Source organism: Aythya fuligula, chromosome 21 (assembly GCF_009819795.1).
Source record: "Aythya fuligula isolate bAytFul2 chromosome 21, bAytFul2.pri, whole genome shotgun sequence".
Classification (NCBI taxonomy): domain Eukaryota; kingdom Metazoa; phylum Chordata; class Aves; order Anseriformes; family Anatidae; genus Aythya; species Aythya fuligula.
The window spans coordinates 7368422-7381983 of record NC_045579.1 but is presented as its reverse complement, the minus strand read 5'-3'; the positions used below and the strand labels follow the sequence as shown (position 1 = coordinate 7381983).

The following is a 13562-nucleotide window of genomic DNA, read 5'->3' as shown; positions in this document are numbered from 1 at the left end:
TGTTCTGGACCCTGGGGAACCCACAGTGAGTGGAATGACAATGAGACGGTGACAACAGCCGAAAAGCTTTCACTTGGCAAAGATGTGAATTCCAATTGCAAGGTCTCCTTTTGGAGACTTGCAAATGCTTTATTCTTGTTCTGTGGTTTGACATCCAGGGCTGAGAGAAATATCCAGCATCATTTGTTAGTTTTTGGAGAGCTGCTCTAACTGCGTTTATTTATTTATTCTAAACAGGTAAAATTTCTCTTAGCGGAGAAATTATCTTGCAGTTGTTTTTGAAGTTCTACTTTACTGCATTTCCAACAAAGGAATTTCTATAGAAGTGGAGCATTTCCATACTTTTATAGATTTTAAAGGGGAGGTGCTTTGAAGGAAAAATAAGCAAACTACTGAAAAGCAATTAGGATTTTTCTTTACGAATTGGAGCGTTTTCTTCAGGCTTTCGTCTCTGATTCCAGATTTTGTTGTTGTTATTTCTATAGATTCTTCCCAGTGTTTGTTACAACTATATGTGTAATACAGTGTACATTTCTTGTGACGCTTCATTGGAGCTATTATGTTGTAAATAGTTTAGAGACAGAAATCCCAAAGGCTAATATTTTTTCCAGTGGCTTTAATAATGAGATATATTAGAGGTGTTTTTTCATTGTTGTTTAAAAGTACCTTCTCTATATACTTGCATTTAAATGTGCATAGAATTGATTTTTTAACATAGCAGAATTTGTAGAAATGTCATCTTAAGTTCAAATATAAAATAAAACATTGAGCACAGGGATCAGGTGAAGTGCAGTTATGGACAACAACGTTCTCTGGAGAGTTTGATTCTAAAAGGATCTGATGTGGAAATATTTTTGATGCCTGGTTGAACTAGACTTTTACTGGAAATATAATACTGGCATTTAGTGGAGAGTAATTTGGACACTTTCCCTGCTGGTTTTACTAGAGGAAAATGCGTATTAAGGAACACATTGAAATAGTGTTTCAAGCTTTATTCTTCATTTCTGCCAGCAGAAATCCTGTAATAAAAGAAAACACTTAATTTTTTTTTTTACCTAAAACCAAATGCACTTTAAATCCCTAATACCTGTTGTTCTTGCAGCCAAGCATTGAAGTGACTATTTTTTAAAACACATTGAAAAATACGTCCGACTCTTCTGCTCTGCACTCGGTCATTATCTGTTCTCACAGCTCACTTCTGACACAAGTTGTTTCCTGCTTCTATTTTATAAAATAACTTGAATCATCTTTGAGGGGTATAATTACAATCAAGGCAAAAACAGGCGATGAATGTGAAACTTGAAAAATGAATATACAAGTTAAACATGGAAATGGTGTTTTCTTTGAAAGTGTTTGTTTTTCGTCGTGCTTTTCCTTTCGTTTGTCCCGTCCCCTTGTCCTGGCTCATCCCTCACTGTCTCGGTCTCTGAATAACCCTGCAGTTGGATTCTCCGGGACTAAATTATTTCCTAATGCGTTCTGTGGCAGTCCTGCATTGAGTCGGGGCAGCTCTGTGCATGATGTCCTTAGCACCAGTCGCAGACACCGCACAGCTCGAGTGCCAGGCTGGGACACGCAAACACAGCGCTAACTGCGGAGGTTTCCTCTGGTGAGAGAAGGGTTTCTGGGAGGCCCTTTTCTGAAATTTTGCACAGGAAATGTGTTAAAACTTGCGTCTCCTCCTGATTTCAATGGCATATATAAATACGAGGTTCCAGGAATAGTCCTCTAAATGTGAGTGTGTGTTGGGATCACTTCACATCCCGCTCTGTCAGGCCAGGGTTTAGGGGACTACACCTGTTGCAGCCCTGGCATCCTGGGCTGGAAAAGTGAAGTATTGGGGCTTTGCCTAGCCCTGTGATCGTCCCTCGTTAGTTTTAACCAGTGCGTACCAGCTACTTCAGATAATAAATTCAGGAAGACCGAAAACCTATGGGTATTTTCTATGGAATAAATAGGCTTGCTTTTTCCAGCTCTAACATCTTGTGAAGATAAAGGATTTGAATGAACGAGAGACGTTCCTAAATGACCATTTGAAATAAATTTGCTTTTCCTCCTGCGGGAGCTGAAGGTTGCCCCGTAGGCCTCTGGCCCCACCGTGCGCGCAGGAGGCGGCCCTTGGGCAGCTCCTGTGGCGGCTGCTGGCTGCGCCCTGCTCACCGCAGGCACTGTGTGCTCGGCCCGTACAGCTCCCATGAGGGGAGAGGTCCCTGCAACCAACAGAACAGGAGGAAGAAACCTCGTGACGGGTTCAAGAACCTGAAGTAACTCATTCCTTATTGTCCTTTCTACACAGCCATTAAAAACTAAGTGACTGCGGTCTGTGGATGGAGGATATGTCATTTGTATATGGCCACGAGGCATTTAATGCTTCAGCCCCACACTCGGTGAATTAGGACTAATTCCCGTCACCACAGTTCTGGCAGGACTTCACATCCTTTCCGGAGGTAGGAGAGCCACCTCAGGCTACCTTCCAGAGAGGGTCTCGGACTGAATTTTTGGTCCCTTGTCTTAACCTGTCTCTCTGGGCGTTATAACCCCCACCGCCCCCTTGTCTGTGGCAGTGGGTGGGTTGGTGGGGACCGACCCTCGTGTGAGAGCTGCCTTGTGGCCGGGCACCCCTTGTCCTTGGTGTCGGGGTGTGAGGGAACTGCTCCTGGGGGGCTGCACGTCGGGCACCTCGGCTGCGCCGCGTGAGGCGGCGTGTGGCAGAGCTCACCGGCCGCTGGCACGTGGAGCTTGAAACGTCTGGAAACCAGCTTTTTTGTAACTGAGGACAGACAGATTCGGCACAGGCAGGTTTCCGGTTTTCTATTGTATTTCAGCTGCGGCCATCAGGTGGCAATCTGATCTCTGCGATCGCTCGCAGCTCCAAAGCCCCCGCTCGGGTGGGTGCCCGGCTCCCACCTTTGGGCCCGTGGCTGCTGGGTGGCCTAGGCCTGGCAGGACGGGACCAAGGCTCGTGGGGAGGCCGTGGTGCAGCTCCTGGGTGTGAAGCACCTCGAGTAAATCGTAGGTGGGCAGCGCGGTGCCGAGAGGTAATGAGCCCTGGCAGCTGCTGGCAGCAGCTAAGCACATGGTTGCTTAAATGTGAGTGTTTGCACTCCTGGCTGAATTAGGCTGTGATGATGATTTGTTCAAGCTCTGCTGGTCTACAAATCAGTCATAAAAATGCCTTTTTTTTTTTTTTTTTTTTTTTTTTCTTTTCCCCCTCTGATGAAACATCCTGAGCGTGCAGCAGATAGGCACAGACTCCTGTCACCCCGCTCAGAAATGTGTATGGTCTTGTCTCTGGACATGCGAAGTGCTCCCTGCCTTCTCTCTAACGTGGCAGTGTAGCCGGGCTTTTTCCTGTTCGATCGCTTTCTTTCTCCGTTCTGCCCTGGGAAATGTTTCTAAAGGGAAATCCATGCAGTGCAGGAGCTGGGGTATGTGCCGAGGGGCCCTAAAGGTGCTGCTGACGTTCCTGGTCCCCTTGCAGAAGCTGCTGGACATTGCCCAGTGCCCTCCTGGCCTCGGACCAGTGAAACCAGGTCCCAGAGAGCTCCTGGCCCAGTGAGTGCTTTCTGATGATGCCTTTCATATCGAAGTAGCCCAGGAACAAGCACTTAAGGCAGGACCCTGGTGCCTTTCTGAACTTAGAGCTAGGAATGAGCTGCAGAGTTGGAATAATGGTGTAAGAAGACTTTCACCTACCAGTTAATCCCTAAGGCCAAGAGTCTATTTATCACTGTGTTATTTCAGTCTCAGACACACAGTCATAATCCCCTGTGCTTATACATGTGTATTTTATTTTGTTTTACCATTTTGCTCAAACTCGTCTTGAGACTGATATTCCGGGTGAGCTTCTGAAGCAGAGTATGAATTCAGCAGGAGGCTGTGATTCTTCTCCTTGTCATTTGGAAAATGAAAATATCAGCTTTTTACATGTATATTGTATTAATACAAACCGATTCTACAAGAGAATCCTCTGACCTGGCAGCATCGTGGACTTGAGCCGGTTGTTATTTTACGCGCAAGTAGAAATGAGCTGTTTTCTGTGAACATCCCGTTCTGGAGCTGGCTGCCAAATTTCAGCTTGGAAAGTCACCGAGTGTCAGCCAACAGCATAATGCCATGGAGTATGACAAAAGTGTTATGGGCTCAGTCCTGTGTTCTCTTTGCTCTTAATATCCCCAGTGCTCTCAATGGGAGTTCTGCGTGCGGGAGGAATGTGGGATTGGGCCCAGCTTTATGTTTATTTCAAGGTCAGTGCAATCCACGGAAGATCGTGCTTACTGGTCAGACGTTGGTTGCCTGAGAGGAATTCCTTCTTGGTGTGCTCCGAAAGTTTCCTGAGCCGAGGAGTCGGAGATGGCCTGTGAATATAAAAGATGCCTTGTTGTTTCAGATGAATAGATATTTCCTCTGCAGACTTTTATATAGTAATATTAATAAGCATATTAAAAAACGAGTACAAACCCAAGGAGAACCCTGCCCTGAATCTACCACATTGTTTCCTTTACAAACATTTCCTTTAACATTCGATTACTTTTTTCTTTCATTACAGCTGCTAAAGAGATTATTCATGAGGTCTCTCACCAATACCAAAGCATCACTTTCATTGTTGCAGGAACCTCATTGGTGTCACACAGATTTTAAGCCTGTGCCCATATCTGATTATCTGTGGAAACAACTTTTCAATGGGTCTTTTTATTGAGTAATTTTGCTAGTGAGCTTTGAAGGACTAATTTTAGTTTCATGACAATAACAATAAGGTCAAGTTGTATTTCTGTACTGCTTTTCACATAACCAGACATTCCAGAGCACTGAAATACTCGCCGTTGGAAGAGGGGCAGATGTAGGACAGCACGGTTGTCGGTGAATGCAGCATCCCATGGAGCTCTCGAATCACAGCCAGATAACTTGTGACGAAACTCGGCAGAGCTGAAGATTGTTTCTAGACAGGAAAATGTTCTCTGCTCTTACTGTGCCAGCTGTGCTACCTCTAGAGTAAGGTGGAGGAACGCTGAGGTTGGTAAATGGCACGGCGCTCAGCAAGGGCAATGTGGGAGGTTCTGCAGCACAGTGCAGTGATTGCAGCACTGTCAGCAGTGCCATAACCAGAACTTCAGCAGGCTTAATCCGTACTGGAGGAGTGGTAGCACATCTCTGTGTTTCAGGCACATCAGATGTGGTCGTGTGGCCATTCTCTGCTTGGAGCGACAGAGACAGGAATGGCTCTCGCTTCCTCTGGCAGCCCCAGCAGGTGAAAAAAATGCCACGTAAAAGCTGCTGAGCTAAAGAGCTGACGTGGTGCACACACCTGGGTGCTGGTTCTGCTCATGCGGATCCCCTGTGCTCTCTTGTATCACAACTGTTGTGGCTGAAAAAGACAATTTTCGTTTTCATTTTGTGCCTGCTGCCAGCCCCTGATAACTGATTTTAGCAGCTGAAAATGCAGAAGGAAGAGATTACCTGTGTTTAATGATTTTTCTTGAAATATGAGGTTAGTCAAATGTGGGCTCAACTTCAGAGTAAATTACGATTTAATCAGGACTGGCCTGATTATCCCATATAAGAGATTAAATTAACAGTGTTCAGAAGTGAGGCGTCTTTATACTTGTGTCATTTGAAATTTTTCACAGGTCATGCTCCACTAAACCTAGTTTTGCTTTTCAACTCGGTTGGAATTCCTGTTTCTTAAGTGCAAAAGAGGCTAATCATAGAGTAGAAAATAATTTGACTTGCTAATACCAGGAGAGAAAACATTTACAGCAACCACAAGTATTTTCAGGATTATGGAGCATATAATACTTATGAAAGCTTGTTTCTGGTGACATGTTTGAGTAAGGAGGGTTGCGCTTTTTAGCAGAGGAAACGTTTGTAAACCCAAGCAGGCAGTTCTCTGTACTTCTCCAAAGCTGGGGCAAAAAATGTTGGCAAATGAATCAAAATCCTCTTCTGCTGTGCAGCCTGCCACCAGGTTTCTTAGGCATGAACTCAGGAAAATCTGTACTAGCCATAAAAAAAAAAAAAAAAAAAAAAAAAAGGAGGAGATGTGCCTTCCATACAGAAGGTGTATTCTGAGGATACAGAGGAGATGCAGTGTGCGTACCCCGCCTGAGCCTGGCCGCTTCAGCTGCTCTCCCCTGACAGTTTGTGTCTGGCAGGGAGAGCTGCCTGCCATGCTGCCGTGAAAACTGTAATTTTTGTTGGGTGCTGCTTTCCCCCCGATTACATCAGAGGTCAGTCATTAATATGCACTGTGGGAGTCCCTCTCGTTCCTGCACGGCCCACAATGAGGCGGTTGTTGGACTTGTTATCATAGTGGAAACTACTGTGCAATGAAAGCACAGTCATGCTGCCTCATGTTTAATTGAGAGATGGCAAATCTGTTCCCAAAATACTTCAGCTACTTGTATTGTATGACAAATGTGTTTTTCTTTTCCCCTTCATCTGTTTCCCTCCCTTGCTTTTTTTTTTTTTCTCCTTTCTGGATGAAAAAAGCCCCGTTTCCGTTACATTTGAATGTTGTAGCTCCACGATCGACTCCTCCTGGAACAACCCCCAGACTCGATTACCCCGAGTCTACCATTTTCACTCGAAATCTTCCTATCTCCTACGTCCCTCAGGCTCCCTGGGCTGGCCATTAGGGGCCTGTAGCACGTTCAGAGCTGGTTGCATACCTTGCTTCTCAATTTTGTGATTATTTTGTGTTTGTGCTGGTGCTGGCACCATCCCAGGCAGGAGCAGAGCAGCAGGGAGGCCTCAGCACCTCTCGGCAAAGCAGCCAGCACCAGGCGTGGCCCCAGCAAGCAGGATGCTCATGGCACCATGGGCAAACCTCAAGGCCCCTGGAGCTTTCTGGACCCTCCCATGCTCTGCTGGCTCCCTGCAGATCTCTGGGGCTGCCAACAGCTCAGGCATCCATCCCTGTGCGTGGGACTGATTGAGGTTTACTTAGGGTATGCCTCTTTGGTGGCAATAGCTTTTTTTTAATGAGGGAGGAGCAGTTGTTCAGCCCATGCGTCCTTTTCTGTTGGGTGACAAACTATTTAACCTTAAATTAATAAATTAGTCTCTGTCTAATACCAGTTTTATTCCCATCAGGCAGGATTTCCAGAATCTGAAATGGAAATTTCAGCTGATTGCTCGGTCAGTGCTCAGCACCTCCTCAAAGCCTGCCTTTTTCCAAGGCAGTTTATTCATCCGCCTTGGTTGCTTGCCACTTCTCTTGCACCGTTCCCTCTATTAAATTTGATTCTGCGTTTCAGCGCACCTCTTCCAGGAGTTCTGCTCCGAGACTGCCTCCTTAGAATAACATTTTGGTGCATAGCTAACCACTGCCTGCGATACCTTGAGGTGCTTTTCCCCTTCCACACACACAGTATCTTTTGTTTGGTGCAGAAAAGTTGGGTACTGACAGACATCACTTTTTGCTCTGTGAACTCTGGAGCTGGAAGGAGATAATCGGCCACGCTGGTTCCAGCCAGTGGCTGGAAGGCGTGCCGGAAAGCTGATGCACTAGCTCATGGGGAATCTGGTATTTTTTATTAATTAAAGAATAATTTTAATGATTATTAACTATGTTTTTTTTTTTATGTTGCAGCTGAAACTAACTTCTAGTAACTGTAATCTGAGTGGAACCGTTGTTGTTTTACACAATTTCTTACTGACTGGTATTTCAGAATATTGCTTTAACATTTTACCAAATTTCTGTTACCACCTAACCCTCGATATTTGGAAGTAAAATGAGTTCTGCGCAGTTTGGTCTGGGGTAGGTGAATATCAGCTCGTCACACTCAGTTCAGGTAGGATATTTTTATATACAAGCCAGCGCTCCAATTGATCTGGCAGAAAGCTTTGAAGGCGTACATACAGTAACGCAGTAATTCCTTTTTCATTTCCTCGGAGCTTTCAGGGAAGATGTCTGAAACTTATTTTCTTCTTAATCTCAAACCTTGAGAGTGAAAGGGCGCTTTTTTAATTAGAGGGAAATATAATTAACAATCTTTGTGCACTGGGAAGTTGGAGCTCAATGTGTTTGTGTGCACGTGCATCGTTAGTCAGAAACGGGAAATAGGGAACGTGAGCCCAGTCCTGATAACTCTGTATTCAGACAGGTTTGCGGTGCCTGAACAACTGCTCGCTTAAGTATGGTTTATGATATTGAAGTGTTATTCTTTGTATGAGAAAGGTCTCAAAAGCTGGAAAAGGCCCTGTCTGGCACTAGCAGTCTGAAGAGGTAGATGCATCCCAAAGATGAGGCCCGCTGCCTTCAGCAGTCCCTTTGGGTCCCTTATCTCCGGGTTTAGCACTCACGTGGATGATCCCAGGATCCTATGGCTGGTTCTGCCATAGGTAGTTCAAAAAAGTTGTTGAAAACCCACAGATGGTTCAGTCAGGAGCCTTAAAAGGGTTGCAAACACACAGTTCAGCGAAAGATATTCTATCCTATGTAGCTTATTCAAGAGGTTAAGAGGTGACATCCTCAAAAATTGAAAAGGGGGAGGCGTTGAATGCAGAAGGGAAAAAGGAGGCAGACGGCTTGCCAGGGAGAGAGGAGACAAAGGGCCTTACAATTCCCCCATTAGCACTTGCTGCCGAACCGCGGCTTTGTGCGGCTGGGGGAAGGCGTCCGGCCCTTCTTTATCCCCAGCAGGAATTGCTGTTGGGCCAACGTGGGGCTGGGAAACCCTGGAACAGGGTGGTTTGTGCCGCCTCAGAGATGAGCTACGTGTCACCTTCTGATCTTGAAGACGGAAATAAATCAGGGGAGCCCTCTGGTCTGAGTTACGCAGGAGGTCAGGTGGAATTAGCCCAAATCCTCTTTTCTGTCCTCACAATCTGTCAGTGCCGTATCTGTTGGTGAATCTCTTGGTGTGTTCGCCATGAGCCTGGGGTCTCCCTGGTGCCGCCGCCCCGCCTGGCTCAGGGGTTCGTGTCGGGATGGAGGTGCTGGGTGGCTTCGAGGAGCTGCAGAGCGGGGTGTTAGGGTTTTTCTGTTGGATATTTTTTTCTTTTTGCCTCTGATTTGGTTTTGGTTTTGGCTGCCCCAAAAAATGTTTGAGAATGGTCGCTACAATTATAAACCTGTAACATCAGACCTTGAATAAATAAATCAACAGAACAGAACATTAGAAAATAAATAGCATGCTGTTGTGTAGCACATTTTTGGAGTCTTAAAAAGAACTCAAGAACTTGGCCTTCCAGCGAGTGAGGAGAGAACCAGTTGCATTGCAAACCAGGGCTGTGCTCTTACAAATGACCCTGCTCTGGGTTTGTCACTTTACTGAAAAATAAAACAAAACCAAAAAATACCACCCCAAACCCACAATCTCCTCCCATCATAGTTACCATAGGGGTTTGCGAGGCTGGAAGTTCTGGTGAAGGGCACTTTATTCAGACAGGAGCTGTGCTGGAAGTCTGGGGGGCTGACGGCTTCTCTTTGTTTAGCCTTTATTGGGAGGAGGAGAAGGATTCGGACACGATAAGCTAAGGCCTGGGGCTCATTTTCTAGCTCCTGTTAGCAACCTGTGTGTTCTCCCCGTGGCTGCGTGTCCTGTCTGTAAGACTGGAGCAAAGCGTTTCCCCTTCCATCTGTTGGTAAATTCTTTGCAGAAGGAGCTCTCTTCTGAGCAGGGCTGGCTAATCAGGCTCAATGGGAGCTTTCAGCATAGCCTCACAATAATAATAATTGCATTTCATAAGTGTATGCCGAGCAGAAATGCAACAGAATGTGGTTTGACTGTGGGAATTTCACCATATGCGAGTCCAAGGGAAAGTTGGTCAAAACCCAAAGTTTTCTTTCTTTGTGGAATTCTGTTTAAAACAAAACAAAACTTACTCATTTGGTAATCAAAAGACGTAAACTTCAAAATTTTGTATGGTCAGGAAAGTAAACAAACTAAGGAGACAATTAATTTTGAAAATTTTCGAGTATTTGGTAACGAAAATAGGGAAATGAAATGTGTTCTTGGGATCCAAGCTCCGACATCTGCTCAGCTCTGATTCTCCGCGTTTGCTGGCCTGGTGGCAGGGAGGGAAGCGTCAACGCAGAGTGACGGCCGTCCTGGCCCGGCTGCCGATGTGTGAGTGTGGCCAAGTGTCTGCGAGGAGGAGGAGGAGGAGGGCAGCTCCTGGGGCCTCGGGGAATCCCGGCTGTGCAGCAGGGAGCGGCTCGAGGATGCCCTGTGCGTCCTTACGGCGAGGCAGCCTTGGGGGCTTGGCCCTGGGCTGCTCCATAAGGTGGGCAGCAGGACAACTCCGCTGTGAAATCCCTGCGTGAAGCTCGCTGGATCCGGCAACCTGACATTTTCTGCCTTAGAGTATCTTCCTGAAAACATCTCGCCCCAGTCCAGTTCCCTGCTCACAAAGCTTTCTTCTTCGGTTGCCCTTCAGTGCGTTCTGGTAAACCTGTCTCCGATTATTTACTTGTTTTTGGAAAGTGATGGAAGAGGAAGGGATGTTTGAGGAATATTTTTAGCTTGTACAAGCCAATATCAAAGCAGAAGATGGATGCGTGTTGTTACGGGTTTAGTAATGTAATTGACTTGTAATTCTCTGAAGTGTAATAATTTGTGCTTGCTAACATTGTGCTCATTTCCTAATTGGTCTGGCAAAACGAAGCTTGAAAAAGCCTTGCAGGGTTAAGGCTATTTATGCTCGGGGTTTTTGGGTTTGGCCTTTTTCCCCAAAAAACACTCATGCACATGAATGCACCTATGCAGTTCCTTCCTACTTTCCTATTTTAGTTTGATTCCCATTCGTTTCGTAGGCACGGAGCTGCAGGGTGCTGCAGTCACCCTGAAGATGCCAGGCATCAAAGGGCTGACGTGGCATCTCTAACAGGATGTGGGTATCGGCGCTGGCTAGTGGTGTTAACCCCTCCTCCTGACGATTTTGCCTTTATTCTGTAGACGTCCTGTTCAAATGTGTTTACGTATTTTTTTCCTACCACCTGTACATCTGAAGAACTCGAAGCATGGGAAAAAAAAACTGCAGTTCTGCTTATGCTTCAGTGGGAAGACCACACAAAGAAATATTTTAAGCCCAATGTTCTGAACAGTATGAAATTAGCACCTTAGGCCTGTGTTTTTAGGTGTATGGGCTTCTTTTAAACACTTAGCGTTGGTCGGGCACAGCAGCCTCTGCTGCGTGGTGTGCTGAGCCCCGGCAGCCCGAGCACTGGGCAGGCAGCTCCTGGCAGGCTGAGCAGAGAATCTGGGGCTGTCAGCTCTGTGTGCAGGGGTCTAGCTGCCTCGAGGTCCGAGATAATCTGTGCATGAGATCCCTTGTGCATTGCCATGCACTCGCTGTGCCTCCCAGGTGCTTTATGTTCGAGGGGATGCCCTGTGTGTGGAGCGCTGCAGGCACCTGCGATGCTCCTGGTGGTGGTTTTGTCTGGGAGCTGCTCAGAAGTGAGCGGCTGTGCCCAGAAAGCTGAAAAGTGAGCATCTGCCCTTCCCAAGCCTGCAAACACTTCTTGCTTCTGCACCATAAGAGATGACAGGTCTTCAGACGGCTTACGCTTTGTGACTGTAGAATCTTAAGCCAAATTTGATCTGAATTACTCCTTTTCTTTCCTCTACAAAATGTGCTGAACCAGTTAAAACAATAAATGGTTGCAGCAAACCCGGAGTGTACTTCTGCTGTGCTTCTTCCCTCTTTAGGTTGTCTTTACTGAAAGACGACCACTGCAGTACCCCTGCCCCAGTATAACGTGATAGCCTCCAACTCGCCTCCCGTCCATCCTGCCGTAGCTCTAAGCGGTGTGCAGGCAGTGTGGGTGTTCCTACCCCAGTTCCACCTGAGCTCTGTAGTGAGGATTGCCTTTTCTCCACTGCTGCTCCTATCCCTGAAGTGTGTGAACTAGACTTAATGAAACTTTGTCCCCAGAAGAGATTAACTGATGTTCACGTGAGTATTTCAGTGTGTTTTGTTCTGCTGTTTCCCCTTTTAGGTGACAGCGAGATTGTAAATAATATGTACGAGACCGACCCTGATCTCCTTGCTGGCGAAAGTGCAGAGGAGGAAACAGAGGACAGTATTATGTCCCCCATCCCTGTCGGACCTCCATCACCCTTTCCCACCAGCGAGGACTTCACTCCCAAGGAGGGCTCACCTTATGAAGCTCCCGTCTACATTCCTGATGACATTCCAATCCCACCAGATTTTGAACTCAGAGAATCTTCGATCCCAGGGGCAGGGCTAGGGATTTGGGCCAAAAAGAAGATTGAAGTTGGGGAAAGATTTGGACCTTATATGACAGTACAAAGGAGCACGTTAAAGGAAACAAACTTTGGATGGGAGGTAAGCGTGCAGAATGTGGTACTCACATTCATTTGTCTTCTCTGCAAACTGTTCGTAAAGCTAGACCGAGTCCTGGCTGGCCTGGGGACAGAAGCAGTGACTTTGCTAATGCTGTATTTCCCCAGGTTATTTTGTATCCCACGATTCCATGCAATATTCAAAAAGCAGCAGAAATCCTTTAATATAGCTTCTGGGGCTACAGATATTGCTCTAGCGCCATTTAAGAAGGTTGGTTTTAAATGATGTTGGGTCACTTCATAAAGTGCTTGTCATTTTCAAATTGTGTTCGGAACTTGTCGCAGTGGAAGAAATCTGATTAGTCGCGTCATGTTGTGTGGTTGGGTGTGTTACCTTTGACTTCCAGTCCATGTTAGCTGTGCAGGCATTATTAACTGGTCCTAGAAAAATAACATGTACCCATTAACACCCTAGATGTTCTTGAGCTCCTGTTCTGCAGCAAAGATAAAGGAATGCAAAAGTCATTTTCCCCTAAGAATTAAAAAAAAAAAAAGAAAAGTCTTCAGTAGGAAACCCAGCACTATCCCAGAATTCCTACATCCTTCTCCCTGCTTTTTTGGGATTGTCCCAGAAATCGTGTTAGAACTTTACTCCCAGATGTTCTTGATTTGCAAATATCCATACCTGTAAGAATTAACATCAACTAAGGTGGGTTCTGGGGACAGTGAAGAGTAGCCAAAGATTTATGGTTTGTGTCTGCAGCCCTATCCCAGTGCACCCATCCATGGCACGATATCTAACAGGTAACCACTTCTCTGCTGTCACCCTCACGTCCACCCAGCACTACGGGACGCCTGCTCACCCGTTGGCTGGCTTAGAGAGGTTCGCCAAGCTCACTCGCATGCTCTTTGATAAGCTGGCTATGTCCCTCGAAATCTGTGGCCCTGTTTTGCCTCCCCTTCCTGCCGTGTGAAGCACAGCGAGGTGTCAGGTCCATCAGCCGCTACCGGCGTGCAGTGGTCGGTGCTGGAGCACGGAGGTGGGAAGGAACGAAGGGACGGGGCTGTAGGACCCCAGTGTGCAAGCCTCACAGCACTCACAGCAGCCTTGTTTTCTTAGAAATATGGCCCAGGAGGCCAAACGTGAGCATTAACATTGTGAATTGTCTGCTTACATTTGCACTCCTGGGTGTGAAGCCTCAGAAATCGGTGAACAGTGAGGTTTTGCGAAGTCCAGAAAAGTAGGTCCAGATGTTTTTGTTTACTTCTGAAACATGCCCAGAGTGCCTGCAAAAGCAGAATACGCTTGCC

At 46.4% G+C, this 13562-nt stretch overlaps 1 protein-coding gene across 3 annotated transcripts in view; it reads left to right on the top strand.

Annotated features, from left to right (window-relative positions):
• The window catches only part of PRDM16 (PR/SET domain 16), a 280477-nt gene that overhangs the window by 94456 nt on the left and 172459 nt on the right, over positions 1-13562 (top strand). For all 3 annotated transcript variants that reach the window (XM_032201332.1, XM_032201331.1, XM_032201330.1), the window contains exon 2: positions 11945-12294. In XM_032201332.1, the coding sequence (XP_032057223.1) occupies positions 11945-12294 (350 nt within the window). The remainder of the gene's footprint in view (positions 1-11944; positions 12295-13562) is intronic.